We start from the raw sequence: 21,244 nt of genomic DNA on the forward strand, positions 1-21,244 counted from the left end.
ATGAATAAACAGTCAATTTGATCCATAAATTATCATCCTCTCTCACCAATTTAGTCTTCAACTATTAAAATCATGAAAACAACCAATTTGGTTAACTAAGGACGGGCTAGTTTGGATGGAAGAATAGTTTAGTAACCTTTCAGTTAAACATCTAAGATCATCTTGCAAAACGACTCCCCCACCAAATCCCAATAACAATGCTTGAAAACTACTTGAAAGTCATAATCTCAGAGCTTTGTAGCAACACGTTTTAAAGAAGAAAAAAATTACTCATTTTATAAACTATTATTCCTTTTTTTATTAAGAAAAAGCTATTTTTTTGATGGAAAAACTATAAAATTATTATTCTTTAAACATTCATATGGTAATCCTATTCAGTTTTTGCTTCTGGTCTTAAAATTTAAAATTAAAGAGCCAACACATCCATTCTAATATGCCTCAAACACCTAACCATAACCAAACCACCAGTAACACATGACCATATAACCAAAGTCAGGATTCGATCTTAAGTTGATAATCCAAGTTGAATAATACTCTAAACAATAAAAACATCAGCCAGTTTTCCTAAATCAACAACTGTATTTTCAGGTCACCCCAGATCCAAAGAAGATCAAGATGCTCACTTTTCTATCATAAAGCTAAAAAAAACCTTCACTTGGCACTGTGCTTGGCCTTATTATGAGAACCTAAGGCATCTTCAGTCTTAAAAGACCTGCAGTCAAAATAAAATTGTGCAAGAGAATAAGTGTGTATAGAACGATGAGGAGGAGGATAATAGATATAAAAAGACAACTCCAATCACCTGTTACAGGGCTTGCAGCTGTAATCTCCACTAGACTTTGGAGTCTCCTGCTTCTCTGGCTGCTTATTATTTGCAGCAGATTTACCAGCCTGCTTAGGGTAAGGAGTATCAACGTGGACACTACTCCTGCCACCTGAAAATATCATAATTCTCGTCATTTCCTTTCAGTTCTACTTTGTTAATAACATGCATGCATGACAAATTAACGAGTCCAACGAGGTTAAACTATCGGTCTCAATTTTGTTTTCTAATTGTACTTCGGTCTTTCATGTTTTATTACATTTTATTGTGATTCAACCAAAAGACGAAATTGTCACTAAAAAATATAACAATGAGTCAGAAAATATTTAACACGTGGTCAAGTAGTTTAACTCTATTCAAGTCCAGCATAAGTCACAAAGTAGTTTAACCATAAAGCAATAGCTGCTCCATGAATAGGCAAAGTGGTGAGAGAACATTGTGGGGAAAGAGACGCACCACAACAATGCAATTTTATGCAATAACAGTGCAAAGGGCTGTATTGAACCACTGTCAAACCTTATTCATCTAGATGACATTATTCATATCTTATTTTATCAATGTTGGCGTATCCAAGATGAGCAGCATTAGTACCGTATACAACATTAGTGTCGAATAAGGCTTAGGGGTGAAATATCATAGACAATTTTTTCTAAAAAAAACTAACAAACAAAGTACTGGGGAAAAAACTAACCAGTCTTCTCTGGAGTGACAAATTTTGCCTTCTTCACAGGTACAGGTGTTTCCTTGGAAGATTCAGCAACCCTCTTGTTGCTCCCTTCAGTCTAAAACAAAACTCAAAATTAAATTCAAATTCGGAGACAAATCGAAGCACAATATAGTCTCCAGTTACCTTCTTCGGTGTCTCCTCATCAGAATCTTCATCGCTTTCATCTTCACTACTACTTTTAATTTGACCATTCGCCATGAGCTAAACGACACATTACCAAAACAAACTAAAATATGAATTAACTAAAATCTCCTTCAATAAAAAATTCAGTAATCGGAAAAACCAAGTCTACATCGTATATTAAATAATACCACTAAGACACAATAGCCCCCTGATTCAATCATTAAATTAACAAATATATTTAAAATATTTAATTGGTCCACATAGTTGATAACTCTTATCATTATCATGACCGACCATGAAAACAGGATTATGAGGACAATTTGGACAGCAAATAATAAAATTGAACTATAATAGCTGCATTCTATAGTCACAAGCTGTTATCTAAAAACTCATTCACATAAAGGAAGTCAAAACAATTTGGTAAAAATGTATGTGAAAACACCTTCACTTTTAAGTAGGAATGTTTACTTGATCACTTAATCTATGTTATAAGTAGTTGCGCCGACCAGCTTCATCTATTTTGTAAGTGATTGCCACCCGAATCATCACAGGAATGTTTTAGCACAAAGTTGATCTCATATATAACCATTAATTTTTGGTACAAATATGTTTTCTAAAGAAATTTTTTGGAACAAACATTTACACCAAGTATTCCTACCTTCTTCTACCCAATTAGTATTACCAGTGCCCTACATTTGTATTTTTCCGTAGCATTTCATTTAATTCAATAACTGCAGCTGGATATTAGATACCATCGAACAACTTTGTGTATCGGCACAACATCTTTTTGGCAATAAGATTTAAGACAGTCTGCTATCCAATATCCATTATATATTGAAATCCACTTTCTAGATTATACGGTTACCTCATCTTCACTAGAATCCTCATCAGATGAATCTGAACTGTCGTCAGTACTAGCATCCTTCTGATTCTCTTTCTGTTTTGATGCATTTACAACGGGTTTGGCACCATTCACCTCCAACACAGGTTTCCCTACATAAATGTTTAGAACAATATGACACAGGAGAAACTTATTTATGACAATAGAAATGCATAAAATGGATAATGAAATAACTTTACCATTAGCAGCATTAAGTGGAATATCTTCCTCTTCAGAATCAGTATCTAAAACAAAGATGATAGAATAAATTGAGAAGCAAATAATAATAATAATAATAACAACAACAATAGTAATAATAATAACAAAATTAAGAAGAGTATCTCACCATCAGAAGCTTCATCTTCACTAGTAAAAGATAAAAGAATGTAGTTAAGGATGTGCAAAAATGTTAGAAGATATTAGAACGCATTGTTGTTGGTAAAGAAAAAATTAGAATTCAAGACAATATAAAATAGTATTAAAAGGATATGAATCATGTTCCGGTTCGCATTCGATTCTAAATCCAGAAAAGAAGACGGTCCCATATTTCCAGTTATGGGATAGCTCAAATTTCTTCCCAAAAACCAAATCAAAAGATGTCTGAGGAAATTTTTCTGAAGAAAGTGTTCCAAGTTGAAGCTTCTGACCATCAAACTTCACATACAGGGATACCGGGTCACTCCCTTTATCCTTGCTGACCTCCCCCAAACATGCCTGTCATATAAAGATTTGAGACCATTTATACAAAAACATTAACGATTCAATGGAAATAGAATGACTAAATGTTTATTTGACATGATATAAGCATATACCGATGAAATGTGGATAAGCTCGCTATTTTCTGGAACAACCTTGAGTGATTCACCAAGTTTTACCTCAACACCTAAAAGGATAGTGATTTGTGAATATACACATCCAATATTAATTTAGCAACAAGATAAAAAAAATCCAAAGAAGGAAACACAATATTACTTTTGCCGCTGAAATAATTTGATATTGCAAAAGACCCATCTTAAAAACCATGTTATTATTTAACAAAATAACAACCCAGTGATATAAAACTCCTTTCATGAGGGGTACAATGTAATAGAAACTAAAGAGGTTGAAAAAGACAGAAGAGGAGAAAACAAAGAGCGATTAACAGAATTTCTTTTTTTGTAAATTGACCAAATGAAAAACTGAATAACAAATGGTAGGGGTTTTGATATTTAGAGTAAGTGAACTAACTGACTGTGAACTAACAGAACTAGCATTCTGATTTCTAAAATTACTCATTAACTGACTCAGCATGAAGTACAGAAAAAAAATCTGTTACAAAGTCAGAGACATGAGGATCTAATAGAGGCAGCCTTTACAAGCCAATTCTGCGATCCAACCAGTGACCTTTTATAGGTCCAAAACAACGATCCCCGAAAGTGTAATAAAACTCTCATTTAGTCCCTTCAAGATGATTCTAGGAACTAAATTGATTAACTAAAAATAACTAATACGATAAACTATTCTCAGTTTTATGGATCATTTTGATTTTCAGCTTCGCAGATTCTATCAACTAACTGCAAAACAGTGTTGTTAAATTGCAACTACAGCGGCACTATCATAGCGGAATTTGGATTAACCACTATTACTCTGCGATTCACTACTTAGTAGTACAGAATATTGTCAAATAGCGGCTATACTGGCTCTGTAACACTACAGCCTAGCGGAATTTTAACAATCCACTAACTGCAATTACACAACATTGATTTAAACAGGTTTATACTAATACATGCTTAAACAAAATTAGGTAATGTGATGAAGTAATTATAGAAACTTCATAACTTGAAAAAAATTACCAGTGACCTAAAGCACAAAAAGTTCTGTGGAGTTTTCGTGAGGATGATGATAATTAGGGTTTAGTAATACATGACTAAAACAGCAATAATTACCATCACATTTCCACCATTTTTATCCAAAAACTGCAAAACCTAACGATATTTATACATGAAAAAATACGATCGTTTAATATGCGAAGTGAAAAATCAAGTATAGCGATTCTATAGAAATTGAAAAAATGTTTTCGTCAATGATTTTGTTTTTTTCAAAAAGGAAAATCAAGTACTATACGAATATATTTTGTAGTAAAATAAGAAAAAATGTAAAGTGATAGAAAGGAGGAAGAAACGGTGTTACCCCAAAACTCCATGACTGCAGAGAGAGAGTGCAGCGAAAGCTTGATCAGAGAGAAATGCGAAAGAATTTTCTGTAATAATAACTGAATTGCGCTGCGTATTTATTTGAACGAAATTCGAATGGATCTTTTTGGGCTTTTTTTATGATACAATGGGCTTTGAGCATCCACATTTGGGTCTTTACCATTTAAGATCCGGTATCTAATATGTACCTCAACGTGGAGAAAAAAAATTGGGAATCTCTTAAGACCCAGGGTTTAACTTCCCCAATCTTAAGTGGACCTCACACCACTTTTTAATAAAATAATCATTATTTGAATTGTTTTGTTGTTTTTTATTAATAAATAGTTATTGGTAGGACCATTTAGATATTTTGATAGAGGATCTCCATTGGAGTGGTTGAGTACCTATTAGGTACTATTATTAAAAAATAATAAAAAAGTGATATATCTATGTGGGATCCGTTTAAGACTTCAAATGTGAGGGTCTCCATTACAGATGCTCTTAGTCCTCGAGACACTTTTTAAACATTTCAAAACAATAAACTATTTTCCATTAAAAAAAATCAAGAAATTATTCTTAAAAAAGAATATTTTAATTTTCAATTAACAACAACACATATATATTTTCACAAAAACATATTATTTATGGCCTTTAAATAAGGTTCCAGAGACACTCGTTAGTATTTACTTTTTTATAATATATACTTCCTCATGTCCGAAAAGTAAAAAAAAAAAAAAGAATTAGTCCTCATTATAAAAAAAATGTCACAACCTTTAAGGTACAATTATTGATTAAAATAATTTTGTACCCCTCATTTAATGGTTGTCTTTTTAATATTAGTAGATGTACTTAATGTTTCACAACTCCTATAAAGGTATTTTGTAAAAATATTTAAAAAAATTACAACAATTAATGACCGTATTGGTTTTGATGTTTTTTTGGTTTTTTTTTCTAATAAGGAACGGAGGAAATGTTTCACTTAATTTGTGATTATGAAAAAAAGATTTTATCACATTTTATAAAAAAAAAATATTACATAAAAAATAATATTTATTAAAATTGATAGAGCACATCACATACAAACATAAATTCAACATCGCTACAAAAAGGTAAATTTACGAACAAATCACAATATCCAAATTAATTACATAAAATGGCAAAATGCTTAAAAATAATATGACAAATTCAAAGTGATGAGAATATTCATATATTCGAGTTTGCAACTTTGACAACTTAATTAATCATTGGTTAAATTAGAAGTTTATCGAAGCAGATCAATTGAATTGGACAAACATCGCAATAAGACTAGAAATCAAACGAACACTGCACAAGATTAGAAATCAAACAATTGCACATACATTATAAAATCACAAGGAAAAAATATAGGAAAGGAAAATTTGAGTGAGAACCACTTATTTAAATTAAAGAATGGGAAAAGTGGGAATGTTGATAGTTTTGCAATGAAACCATATGAATTAAACTTCTATATTTGTCACAGATTAGACGTCCCTAAGCAATGCTCCCATAAGAAGGGAAGAATGAGCCATCAACATTTATCTTGTAATAACATGGCAAGGTTTTTTCCAATGCCTTCCATGGCACTCAGATAAGCCAATTCAATTTTGATTAAATGTTATTGATGCTTGATGCTTGATAAAAGAGAAGGGAGTATATATACTACCCATGCATGGGGTTTGAGAAAACATTGTTTTATTAATCTTTTCAGAGATCCCAAACCGAGATGCCAAAGAAGATATTCCATCTACAAGGAACATATCAGTCTTTTGGGTGCTCAAATTCTAAGCTATCCAATCATATAAGTACCAAGGTTAGATAGATGTGTCAAATGTCCTGATTAATGTAATTTTCCCAAAAAATTCACGAGCTACTAATAAAGTACTCCCTCCGTTTCAAAATACATGTCCAATTTTTGCAGTGTGCACTATTCACTTGACTTACTTTGACCATACTTTTTTAACTAATCTATAAATACAAATATTAACATGTAAGATGTTGTTTGATTTGTCTCGACAAATATTTTCAAAATATTAAATTTTTATAATTTTTTCATTTATATAATTAAAGATATTAACGGTTAAAATTGTGCATTGGCATATGTGAAGTGATTGACTTGGACATGTATTTTGAAACGGAGGGAGTAATAATTGGTGAGGAGGTTACCATAGGCCAACTGTTGGATTAATTATTTAATTAATCAATTATGGATTGACAATAATCAATTATTATAAGTCGGTGTCATAATATAAATTATGGTCTATTGTGTTAAGCACTAATTATATGATGAATTTGAGTGATTGAGCTTTTGTAACTAAATGGACCGTGATGGGTTGGACCATTTAGATAAGCCCAATGAGAGGTCCCTGCCCTCAGCCGTTTAGCTATTTAAACGTCATCCCATTAGACGGTTAATTATTCTGAATATTGGTGAAAACCTAGAGCTAGACGGAATGAGGGTAGTTACCCCTCTCATAGTTGTCGGCGTTGTCTACGGTTATCCTCATCAACCTAATTCAAAGGTACACAATCCCTTGTTCTTTCTTTGTTATTGATGATATGCTATAATTTGTATCTATTGATCCATGGCTAAACACTAAAATTTTCATCAATTGGTATCAGAGCCAATTAGATACATGTTATAGCTATCGTTATATTGAATCCTAATTAGTTTTGGCTGTTCTGATTTATATGAATTCTGTTCTATCTTGTATGCCAAAACTGATGTATAATATGTAGTACCTATGCACGGTTAGTATTTGCCAACATGTCGAATTTGTCTTCTCTTACGATATGGGGTTTTTCTTTGTTTTTTTTTTTTTTGTGAACTCAATGTCGATGCTATCCTGATTTGCATGATTATTTCATAAAGCATGCGCATGAATTTTCCATAAACCCTATTTTCTATTCGACATGTAAATTCGTTGAAACTGATCAACGATTCTAAAAATAAAAAAATAAAAAAAAATTGGGATTTAAATTAGTTTATGAGATCTCTAAATATTTGATGTATACTAATATGAGAATCTTATGTCCTTTTGAATCATGAATTCTTTAGATTTGAGTCTAAAATATAACACTTATGTAAATTTATTCTTTTTAAAGTGTTATAATTGTGAAAAATTCTTAGACTCAGACTTATATTCTTGCATCAAATATTCTATCTTGCATCAAATATTCTATATTAATATATTTTTTGAGAATTGTTGATATTGTATTTTTTTTTTATGCATGGATTTCAAAATTTTGTCAAATCTTGAAAAGATCATATATCGATTAGATTAAGAATAATTTATTTCAAATCATGTATTCTCGATATTTGAGCTTAAACTGTTTTTGAAAATTCTCTCTTATATTTACTATTGTGAATTTATAGAAGGCTCAATTTTGTTAATTTTAATGCCAAGTATAATTAATTTATATTTTACGATTTTAAATATTCTTGGCATTATAAATATTCTAATGTAAGATATTCTTGAATTCATATTGTCTTAGCACAAAGATCCAAAGTTCACTAATTGATCATTCTTTTGGCGACATATTTAAACTAAGACACTTGTCTTTGATTCTTGTCACAAATTGTTTTGAAGGGTCCTCGTAATATTTTGTTTTCAAAATGAGTATAGTGAGTTGTATATATATGTCATTTATATTAATTGAATATAATATTGACATATTTCTCTTTAATATACATTATACTTTCTGCTATACTCTCTAATCTAGACCCGTAATTTATTACTCTAAATTTTGTGATAAATACTATTAGTGTGTCTTGTCGCAATTAAATATTTGGATCACAATTATGTTAAACTATGTATTTTTGTATATAGTAAATAGTGCATTATTGCATTTTTTATGCTAAAATTATAATGATGAATTAAAATTTGTAAGTCTCTTTGTTGTTTATCTGTTAACTATTATCAAAACAACTTATTAAGAATGGAGGCAATTTTTGAAATATGTATCATCCTTACATCTGAATTCTTATATAAATCATATTGATTTATAATTAGAGTCTCACATATGCTTATTTATAATTGCTTATTCTCCATTGATGAATATTTTTGAGATGACTATATTATAAGATATTCTCGTTAAGTCATCAAAATTCAGTGGCTCTAAGTATAAGGATGAATGTCACACTCTGCGAGGTAAGTTGTTATTTAATTATTTTATCCTCTTGTGACTTATTGCTTATTATTGCACATATGAAGAAATTTAGTTCTTCTTCTCTTTTGTTGTGCAATTATGATATCCTATATAGAAGTGAAATTCTTTTTCAGAATATTCTAAACAGAACTCTGTTGTTATATACTATTTTCTTACTATAATGCTCCATATTGTATTTGTGTTTTTTCTAATTTATAGTGGGAGTATTGAAAAATTTTATTCTAAGAGTTCTATTCTAGATATATTAGAAAACTATTTGACACACTTTTATTTCAAATAATAACTTTTGTTATTATACTACTTCATATAAAAGAAATTCTAAAGTCATATTTATGATGTGCTAATTTAAAATATTGTTAAGCACATTTTTCTATCATTTGAATATGACCGAAGTTGAGTAAATTTAAGTATAATTGTTTATGCATGATATTATTGTATCATATTCTCTTAAGCATAAACATTATTTATTTGTATAATTGTAATCTCACCTATCGTGGGTACAATTATGCAAATTTTGTTAAATAGATTAGTATTATATTGGTAACAGTCATACCCTATCGGTGTGTTGTTATTAATATAATTGTTATTATTCAATGTACCTAAAATGTTTATACTTATGTCAATTATAATTAGAATACTCTATCAATGTTTAAATTTTGTAAGACATAAGAATGGTACATTGTGATGATATAGTTCTTACTTATTATCGTTAAGATCCTTGAATGAGATTAATATAAGTAAGTTACTTTGTTAAAAGACATGTAGATAATTGTATAAATTTTGCAATCCAATATTATTATATTTTGAATTAAATTTCTACCTAAATGTGATTTATATATATATATATATATATATATATATATATATATAAATATATCGGATTGCTACTATCCCTTTGTTATGTGAGTGACGGACATACCCTATCGGTGTGACGTTACTTAACATATCATTTTGTGATAGAGAAATAGTTGAATATTTTATTTAAAATATCTTTCAAACCTTTTTAATTCAACTATCATTGTCTATTCTCTATCAAGTGGGAGAATCATTGCTATGTATTGTGTAACGTGATGGACATACCCTATCGGTATGACATTACTTAACATAATCATCCTTTTGTGGGTAAGATAGTTTAACTATCATTCTTCAACAAGTGAGAAAAATTCTACATGTCAACTAACTATATCTCATAAACAAATATATTTATTTGTTTTTCATATTTTAAATATGAAATTATTGTAGAGACTTATATTGAGGATATTAATTATGTTATTGCTATTCTTTAATACTTATAGAAGCTTATGAATATTTTCTCTTATATCCTCAATGATAATAACATATAAGTCTCGTGTATTTCCGCTGCGTGTAACCTAATTGTTTCTCAAATTTGTGTAAGTATAAATTGTAGCATTTGAGTTTTGAGTGAGTTATTAAAATTGTGAACAGAGTCTTATATCCTATTTTTAGAGACTCATCTCACTCATATGATGATAAATTTTTAATCATCATACTCTGTCATATAACGGTTACTATGTTTATAAAATTCTGTGGAATTTTAATTGTGAAAAGGAGATCTTGTGTTATAAAATTCTTAAATGAAAATTTACGTTCTCCTTAATTCTAAATGCAGAATATGTGGCTAACTACGAAACCCAATTCTTGATAATATCTGCCATTGATAAAATATGTATTTATGGGGTTTCATATTATTCTTGAGTTACCACTTGTGTTAATAATTCTGCTATGCTCATGTGCAAAATATGTGGTTGAGTTCATGAAACTCTATTGGCTAAAATTATATAACCACTTATGTTGATAATCTTGCACTATTAATTGAGTATCCCACTGTTGAATATTACATTATTATAATATTTTGTATCAGTGATCACTAATGAGAATCCCACTTACTCTTGTTTATATATATGTGGGATCAGTGGGAGTGTGTACACAATATTATATATTATGAGCTCAAATGAGAAATCTCACTCTTGTTTATATATATATATATATATATATATATATATATATATATATATATATATATATGTGAGATCAAGAGAAATGTGTACACAACATTATTGTTGTTATTGCCATATACTCTTGTGCACACTATAAAATATGGCATAACTTAAAAGACTTTAAACTTTAGTCTCATTCTATTATATTGAGATATATGTTAAAATTCTTTTTATCTCAATAAGCATCATAATTGGATGCTTAAGTTAATTTTGTTGGAATATGCACAATAACCTCGTAGCATGCAAATATATATTGTGCTTCTGTTTTACCAACATTCCACATTTTATGAGGTCATAAATAGTAAGTACAATGTATAATATCAATACTCCTATCGAGTATGATATTGTGTTTTTGTGGTACTTATAATTTGAGATAATCATAAATGTTCTTTTGTTATTGACATTCTAGTGGCCACATTAATCCACATCCTTTTTCTTCAAACTAAGTGACTATGTTAATCCAATTTGGGGATTCATGAATTTCCTATTTTGTTTTTATGGATTTTCATAGTCACGTTTTTGCTAAAACTTGGATTAATTGAATGTCATAGAACATTTATTGATTTTGACTTTATGTAATTACACTCTCTTAATAGGCTATCCCTATAAGTAATTACTATTCGTGTACCTATGTGGATATATGACTTCTGTAATATTGAAAACTCATTGGCAGAACCACTAACCACAGACTTATATATATGAGTATTGTAACTCATAATGATTTGATTAAGTCTATGTTATTTTGGGTTAGTGGGAGTTTGTTACAGCATTTTTTAAAAATGCTTGGGCTATTCTTTAGTGACATATTCTTTTTAATTCAAACGTGTCACTATAGATTCATCATTTGTTATAAAAGTGAGTCTTTGATCTGTATGATTTGTTTTCCCTATCGGATTCAATTTCTGCAGCATTAAAGCTTACTTCTCTTTTGAATGATTAGTGCTTTGACCATACATGTAATTTTAAATTTTAAATTCTTTATGACAAGTGAATTTTTTATTCTTTCAGTAATTGAGTATTGTCATCCAAGTGGGAGATTGTTGGATTAATTATTTAATTAATCAATTATGGATTGACAATAATCAATTATTATAAGTCGGTGTCATAATATAAATTATGGTCTATTGTGTTAAGCACTAATTATATGATGAATTTGAGTGATTGAGCTTTTGTAACTAAATGGACCGTGATGGGTTGGACCATTTAGATAAGCCCAATGAGAGGTCCCTGCCCTCAGCCGTTTAGCTATTTAAACGTCATCCCATTAGACGGTTAATTATTCTGAATATTGGTGAAAACCTAGAGCTAGACGGAATGAGGGTAGTTACCCCTCTCATAGTTGTCGGCGTTGTCTACGGTTATCCTCATCAACCTAATTCAAAGGTACACAATCCCTTGTTCTTTCTTTGTTATTGATGATATGCTATAATTTGTATCTATTGATCCATGGCTAAACACTAAAATTTTCATCACCAACTTCCAAACATGAGCCTGAATTCTACTTGGCTCCCATGATGTTTTATTTTCTTGTACAATTATGTTAAGGAATCTAAACTTATAGTCTTCCCAGCGAGTATAAATACCTAATTAGTCTTTGAAATTGTAGCATCGTGAAATTCTAGTCCCTCACGCTTGTGGTGTTGATATTTTAAATGACCCCTGAAATTTTTAATCAAATCTCGTCCATCCGTTGGCATTTTGTAGGGACGAGAATGTCATTAAGTTAATAATATCATAAATGAATTTGAAACTAAGTAAAAAAAGCCAGTGATGCATTTGATAAACATTCAAACATTTGGACGAACTTGATTTACATGTTACAATTTCATAGATCAATTAGGATTATTGATAATGTGGAGGACTAGGTTTATACAACCCTACATTTTCAAGGATCAAATTGGGTATTTAATCCTTAGCACATATGTTTATAACAATGTCTTCTTTCAGAAGCCATGGTTTGAATTTATGAACCCAAAATAGTGATTCAATCATTTATAGTATTATGTGAGATGACACTTGAATGTCGTTCATCTATAATTATGAAACAAAAATTGTGGTTAGCGTAACTATATACTACAGCATAAAAGATAATAGTGGAAGATATCCGCAACTTAAAGACTAATGATGCAAATAGATTATAGCAGGAAGTGCTAGTTCTTAAAACAAAAAACTTAAACCAATTTAAAAAAGGCTCAAATTAAAGGAGCGCAACATAATTTCCCTTTTTTTATAAAGTATTTCCCGATTATTATTTTTCTATGTTAACTTTATGGTTTTTAAGGAAATGAGATTTAGTAATTTAAAATTCAGTTGGAAATAAAGAAGGTTTAAAAAAAAATCGTTTCACTTAAAAATCGAACTCATATTTTCTCAAACAATTGATTTAAATTTATTAACCATTTGAGTTCAAAGTTATTGTTGTCTAAGCTTTTTTTTTTTATAAGATTTGTTGCCTAAGCTTTGGAACATATACACTGCTAATGTAAAAAGATGATACAGAAATATGTAAATGTAAATATAATATGTAAATGTAAAAACATGATACTCTTCTCTCCTCCAAATCTAATGTTGGCAACTACAAGCTAAAGAACATTACTTGGTTTATGGTTATTTTTTAAGTCATGATTTTTTTTATTAAATTAAAAAGTCCAGGTTACAAATTAAAAAATTCTACCAACTGAAGCAGAATTGTTAGGGTGGTCAAAAGGAAGCCCTATATAACCGTTGATCTGTTGTATACTTCTGAACCAAAGGGAATGGAAGGGACCACTTAGAGCCAAGTAAGCAGTGTTTAACAATGTCAACCCTTCCTTGTATATAGAGCACATTTGTCATAAGGTTGCTGTTTACACATCATGATGGATGGCATAAACGGTTTCTATAGCATGCCTTTAATTGATAAGATCAGGACAATAAAACAGTAGCCACAGAGGGCATCGCGTGTCACAGGCAAGTGATGCACATATCCATATACTCTTTTGGATCATATCACCTACTGTATTTACTTAAATTCACCCTAGATCATTTGCCACAAGTAGATGGTGATCATAAAATCAAAGAAGCAATGGAGAGGCGGAAGAGCAAGAGAGTGAAATTCTCTAATAATTAGGACAATGAGTGTCAAAGATTGGTGTAAAAAATATTTTATGAAAATTCTATTTCTCCCTTTGGTCTAGTAGAGTAATGACTCAAGTACTTGTATTTATACAATTTTTTCTTCTCTTTGAAAATCAATACAAGTTTAATTTGATTATGTACTAAGGTCAGGATATCAATTGTACTATTTAATTTGAAAATCAATACAAGTTTCTTGTAGTTACACTCCTATCACATTGCATAAATAGCGAAATCCTTACAACAAGTTAATGGTACCGAAAATAACAAGAACCAAAAGAATGTCAATTATTATTTGTTGAGAAATTGAGAATTCAAAGAATTGGAAACAAAAGAGCCATGAGACTTTGATTGAGAAAAAGATCAACATAGAAACATTTTGATCAAAGATCATTGAGATACAATGGAGTGGCTCATTTATAGTTCTCTATGACACTAAATAGAATGGTTAACTAACCATAACCACTTAACTATGGTGGTTAACTAACTATAACCACCTAACTAACTATAACTACTCCAACTAACTCTGCAAAACTTCCAACTATTTTAACGTTATTAAATTTGATGAGTTGTGTGGTAATTTAATTCATAAAAAACTTTATTTTAACGAACAATTTTAATGTCAAATTGATGACAAATTTTGTGTCAAATTAAAAGCGGACAATTTTAGATTAGCAAAGAATAGGAAAAAAGAACTACGTATAATAATCAAAGTAATATGAAAAACGACATTATGCAGAAGTACACATAAGAGATGAACTATGCAAAAGTACACATAAGAGATGAAGTGATAAACTAAAGTACATGACAAAAAATTAGGCGAAAAAGGACATTAAGTGAAAACCATAAAAAAGTAAAGGGTCTTGTTTTTTTTTTTAAACAAAACTAGTTAACAAGGTTGACGGTGCAAACATAATGTAACAAAAATGATTAATTTGGGTAAAATAAATTTTAAAAGATCAATCCGAAAAAATTGACAAACTTAATAGAGAAAATTTTACCATATACCCCTACATCTATACCTTCACCCATGCATTTTACACAAACTTCCTATTATACCCTCTTATATATAAACATAAAAGCATCCAGTTTAATCAATTTTTTTCTCTCAACTTTTTCAAGCTTTCCGGTTTGCCAGTTGCCACGGATATTCTTCCTTTTCTTCTCTAAAAACCCAATAATATTCAACATTCATCATTCGTTTTTCTTTTCGATTTCTACTTTCATGTATCAATCTTTATGAATATTTCATGTAATAGTCTTTATGAATCTAACGTGAAAAAAAAACTATGAATCTCTCGTTTTCTATTTTGTTCATAATCTATATTTATTATCTATTAATTTCTCATCAACTCTTAATTTCTTTCCTTATTTTCGTCTGATTTCTTTTTAAATTAATCCATTCAGATCCGAACAAAATCCGTTGGAATAATGTTCACGATTTTCATTAAGGTGAAATTCATTCACGCTTCGTTGTGAGTCACGGTGATAGAACATTTTTTTCAAAACCGGAAAACAACTTTTGGGTTTTTCCGGTGTCTTTCGTTTCTGGAAAAACAATTGTTCCCGCTCAAGTTTTGTTTTCGGAAATGCTCAAGCATGGTTTCCGGTTTACCTATTCGTTCGGAAAACTCATAGCCTTCTTTTCGGTTAATCTTGTTTGTTCAACAAACTCATATTTGATTTTCCAGTTTCAATATGTTGCTTGGAAATCTCATACTATGGTGATATTTTTGAAAAATTAATGCGAACAGGAAATGTTTGTTAGAGTATTCCTGGAAAAAAAATGGTAGGTAGGGGGTGAACTTGTGCCAAAGTTGTAAAATTGGAAAAAGGGCAAAGGGTAATAAGGGCAACATTGGAATTTTTGATAATTTGTAGGGGTGAAGTTACATAGGTAGGGGTATAGGGTAAATTTTCCCTTAATAGATCACAAGTGTTATTTAGCCAAAAAAGAGTCTCGTCAATTCTTCTTGTTTTTTTTTTTACAAGTGTATCACCAATTCTTAAATGTTAAATTCAAACCCAATACAGTATTTCTTAGTCATTCCATTTTTATGTTGGGCTTAAACTTTATCTTATCAAGTCACGCTCATTTTGTTATCCCTCACATGACGCTCAATCAAGCAGAACAACATATTATTTTAATCATTTGATCGGATGATTTTTTTAATCTAGAAACAATAAAATATAGATTAATACAATGTATCATGCATATAATAATATAAATAAGAATTAACATTTATCTCTGCAGTCATATTTGGTCTGGTTCTATTCAAAAACCAGAATAAAAATTATGTTGAGTAGTTTTTACAAAAGAATGTCGAAATATATTCAATAAAAATTAATTGTTTTCGGCGTTTGTTTTATGGATTTGTTGTTTGGTGGCATTTCACATGGGAAAGGGGAATCCTTTCCCACTATGGGAAAGTTTTTTTAAACCATTAGATCAAAAGGGAACATTAATCTTCCTATAGATTGTCCACACGATATCTTTCTTCTCATTGTCTTCAACCTCTCCTGAAACACCAATAGACCCACCACCACCGATTCCAAGAGCCACCCCTAAACTATTGATTTAAGCCGAAATCTTTTTCGACCAAAAAAAAAAAGCCAAAATCTTTTATGCTCATCATCTTCTTCCTCTTCTCAATCCCCCACCCACAAAAAAAAAAATCATTATCTTCTGAAATCCAAAAGTTAGGGAGCATATATCTTGGCTATTATATTGTCCCTAAATCAAATGAGCTTTAACCCATTTTCTAAATCCAGTTGTCTTTAACCCATTTTCCTGATTCCAACAAGCTTCAATCTTATTTTACGGAAGCTTCGACAATCTTTTACTATTGATGTTTTGGGTTTTTAGATAAATTTGGTACTGAGAGATGTGTTTTTCTTGAGAATTTGGGTTTACGGAATCTTCAACATTTAATTAAAAAATATATTCCAGGATTGCAAAAAAGGGGTCAAATTAATGGAGTAAAAAAAGTGAATTTTTTTTAAGCTTTTAACACATGATGGCGTAGATAATCAAATATTGCATTATATGTTCAATGGAATTTTTAAGGTTAAAACATTTATGATTTTGTCCATTTTTCCATTTTGGTTTTCTGCGGTAAATGTTGAAGATCTCATCTTATCCTTGAAGATGATTTTATCATCTCTATCATTTGCCATTGAATTTGTTGGTTGGGGGTATTGATACTATTAATCTATTATTGTTATTTGTCTCCTGTTGGAAGCAGAAAGCTAAGCCTGTCAATAAAATGAGAGGTCGATGACAGTGAAAAAAAATATAGTGTAGACAATCTATAGAAAGATTAATGTTCCCTTTTGATCTAATGGTTTAAAAAAACTTTCCCAATGGTGGGAAAGGATTCCCCTTTCCCATGTGAAATGCCACCTTGTTGTTTTTGTGAGCTTGCATATGACCATTCATATTTTGTACCTATAATATGGTTATTTTATGCATGAATGAATGATATTGTTAGAAATATGGGAGGGAAACCCGATCCTGTTAGAAGTGATGAGGGGTACTCACTTTCAACCCCAGAACAACCAACTCTAGTTGAAAAACGTAGGACATGAATGGTAAAATCTGCCCTTGATCCACCTTTAACCAGCGTGCCACCATGATCTCTCTCTCTCTCTCTCTCTCTCTCTCTCTCTCTCTCTCTCTCTCTCTCTCTCTCATGTAGAACCCTAAAATACCGCAATTTTGCATTGTAACTTGTCATTGGAGATAATCAAGCAGTTCAATTCTTTAACCATAGTTCGGTTCTAAAAGTCATATTGGTTAATGAACTCGAAGTTATATTTTAAGATCTAGATACTATTCTTCTCATCTTCACGACATTGTAAACCTTGTCGTGCTTCACTAACCACTCTTATGATTGGTCGTGAGTTTATTGAGAATTGTATGATTGGAGTTCTTAATACAATCATTGCCGTATAAGATGATCAATATCAAAGAATGATTGTCAGTATGTAAGGTTGTAATAGAAGACACATATATAGATTAAATGAGTCATCAGTGATGTGGATGCCATATTATTAATAATGTACACCTCAAGTGTTATCGTATGGTGTCATGTAGTAACGTTGAAGAAACAGAGGATTAAGGTTACACAAAAATTAGTAATTATAATAAAGAATTTGAAGCAAACACAAGTTAAGAAGGACTAGTTACACGAAAAAAATATATTGTGGCCTACAATGAAAAGAAGAATGATGTAATTAGAATGCAAAACAATGTTGCAATTTCCCATTTTTTTTACACAACGACAAAGAAAGAAACACATAAAATAATTATGACGTGGTTGGAAAGAAAAATAAAGATGCTCTTCCTCGTTTCTTCACACAACGACAAAAGAAAAACACATAAAAAAGGAAGCGTGACGTGGTCTGAAAGCAAAACAAAGTTGTTCTTCCATGTTTCTTCACTCACCGACAAATAAAGAAACAAATACCCAGAAGAGTGACGTCGTTAGAAAGCAAAACACAACTGCTATTTCCCATTTTCTCACGCAATGATAACGAAGGAAACGTATAAAAAGAAGGGTGATAAGGTCATGATGTAGAGAAAGGATGATCTTCACCGCTTCTTGGTGTAGCGACAAAGAAAGAAACACGTAAAAAGAAGGATGACATGGTCAGAAAGCAGAACAAGAGTGTTCTTCACCGCTTCTTCGCACAACGACAAAGAAATAACACTTAAAAAGAAAGGTTATGACGTGTTCACTGGTCAGGAAGAAAAATAAAGCCGATATTTCCTCGATTTTTCGCATTACAACAAAAACGGAAAGTGTGTGACTCACATTTTTATGTCTTCCTTTCACTTTTCAAATGAGAGAAACTCTCTTTCTTTTTTATCTTTATCTTCCACCAAAGAAAATAAAAAATTATATATTTAATCAAGTTTATTTAACTATCTAAGTACAATTACTTTTTAAAAAACAATATTATGATATGCGAAGATAGTGAGAGAAAAAATGGTGAAACAAAATGAGTGCCTCTTAAAATTTATTGCATCAGCCATGTATAGTCATTAAACTCATAACTTGAGCCATTATGTGACTTCATATTGATCTTAGATTGTTTTTTTTAGAGGAATCTTAGATTGTTTCTAACACAAACTCATAACTTAGTTTAATTATCAAAATAAAATTGAATTTTATTTAATAATATTAAAAAAAATATTCAATTTTCATTGTCAATTTTGGATTATTATTAGTTGTTTTAGTAATATTCTTTTTTAATAAATCGTGTTTTCATCACCTGCTTTTTATGAGATTGAAAATTAGTGATGTTTTTTTTTTAATAAAAATTTTGGTATCCGATTTAAGGATCGACTATATCTAAGTTTCTAATTGCAATGAAATAAAATAAATTGGATTGCAACTACTTGATGGGAAATGAATGATAGTTTAGTTTTATTGCTTGGATATTTTGATAATTATAATAATAAAACTTATTTAATCTTTTTTGTGTTTTGTTTTAAACAGCCTAGTGTCCAACTCGCACATATGAAGTGTTGAGAAGTTGAATATTGTGAGTCCGAACATATGTCTCGACATATATCAAATGTTCATACAATCTCTGAGTTGTTCTTACGGGATGTTTGATCATTTTTATAAGGTGAAGCGTTGTTACTTAAATATTTCATAATATTTTGTCCCTTTTCACAAGAGTATATAATGAAAACTTTGTTGTTGTTGTTGTTGGTATTCTATTACATTGCACCGCTTGTTTTCGTGAGTTTAACTTAGTTGTCAGAGACGTTGCATTATATATGCAGGGATTGAGCTTCGAACTGTGGGCATCCCACTTATTCACTTTAAAAAGTAAATTTCTAGTCGCTATGCTATTTGAACAATTTTTTTTTAAAGCTATCACATGAACAAATTAAAACTAATAAATATCAACAATTAGTAAGATTCTACTAGACAACAACTTGTTTAATTTATCACAAACAAATATAAATTACTACACACATTTGAAAAGATAATATGCAATATTTAATATTATTTTGTCAAATAGTCTAGTGTCATAATTTTATTTTTTAAGGTGAATAAGTGAGGAATTCATAACTCAAACCTCAACCCATGTTTATACAATGCAATGTACATACCAATTGAGTTACGCTTACAAAATTTATGATATAATAAATCAGACCTCAACCCCTGTTTATACAATACAATGTATATACCAATTGAGTTACGCTCACGAAATTTATGATATAATAAATCAGTATGATTTGATTAAATTTTATCCATCACTTCCGAAGTTCGGGTCATAACCGGACATATAATTATGTTAAATTTATTTAAATAGTTAATATATTACTATCAAAATTATGTGTATTTAGACAACTTTAATATTCTGAATGCTTTTAAAAAATTTATAACAAATTCTTTCCAAAAAAATTCTTTCAATAAATGTTTTAAATAATTTAATATTCTCTAGCTCTTAAAATACTTATAGTTTTATTTTTATAATAAAATACTTATAATTTTAAATAATTTATGTGAAAATTTATATTATTTCTTAACTAGCACCTTAATTCTATAATTTAAAAAAAAAACTTAGTCAAAACTAAATATAATATACATAAGAAAAATACAGTGCATTTTTATTTCGTAATCAATGTCATATTATATAATCTATGTGTTCTTTTTATTTCTTAACTTTCATTCTATAATTTAAAAAGTCTTTAGTCAAAACTAAATATAACATATATAAGAAAAATACAATGAATCTTTTTTTTTTTTAATCTTTTATTTCGTAGTCAATATCCTTTTAAATAATTAATGTAAAATTTTATTTTATTTCATAGCTAACACCTAATTCTATAATCTTAAAAATCTTAGTCAAAACTAAATATTAATATACGCAAGAAAAAAACAGTGCACTTTTTATTAAAAAAACAGTTCGTTTTTATTTCGTAATAAAAGCTATTTTACGTCACTTTAAAAAACACTTTTACTAAAACCTCATGCACATATATACGTAAACTCAATTTATAATATTATATGCACATGCAAAACAAATCGTTATTATATTTAATTCGTCAATCATTTCTTTTGTAGTAACAGTTATTGTCAACGTCTCGTAATCGAAACGTTGTACAACACGTGAGAAATGAAAGTAAGAAAAGAAATATATGCGCATGCAAAACAAATCGACGTATCCTGGCATAGTTTC

At 29.8% G+C, this 21,244-nt stretch overlaps 1 protein-coding gene across 1 annotated transcript; it reads right to left on the minus strand.

Moving 5' to 3' along the window:
* Positions 1-453: 453 nt before the first annotated feature.
* HD2C (histone deacetylase 2C) lies at positions 454-4,796 on the minus strand. Its single transcript, XM_085726402.1, has 10 exons — positions 4,723-4,796; positions 3,366-3,436; positions 3,044-3,267; positions 2,900-2,922; positions 2,754-2,798; positions 2,539-2,666; positions 1,674-1,751; positions 1,515-1,605; positions 803-935; positions 454-712 (listed from the first exon to the last, which is right to left on the minus strand). Exons 1-10 carry the CDS (start codon positions 4,733-4,735, stop codon positions 652-654), a joined length of 867 nt encoding a protein of 288 aa, XP_085582528.1. The 5' UTR covers positions 4,736-4,796; the 3' UTR covers positions 454-651.
* Between the last annotated feature and the right edge of the window lie 16,448 nt (positions 4,797-21,244).

Source organism: Medicago sativa, chromosome 7 (assembly GCF_051527215.1).
Source record: "Medicago sativa cultivar Bolivia chromosome 7, Bolivia_mono, whole genome shotgun sequence".
Lineage (NCBI taxonomy): Eukaryota > Viridiplantae > Streptophyta > Magnoliopsida > Fabales > Fabaceae > Medicago > Medicago sativa.

Coding starts and splice junctions, on each gene's coding strand:
- HD2C (XM_085726402.1), bottom strand. Junction 2,799..2,899: donor TGAAGATGAAGCTTCTGATG/GTGAGATACTCT, acceptor TCTTTGTTTTAG/ATACTGATTCTGAAGAGGAA. Junction 1,606..1,673: donor ATGAGGAGACACCGAAGAAG/GTAACTGGAGAC, acceptor GTTTTGTTTTAG/ACTGAAGGGAGCAACAAGAG.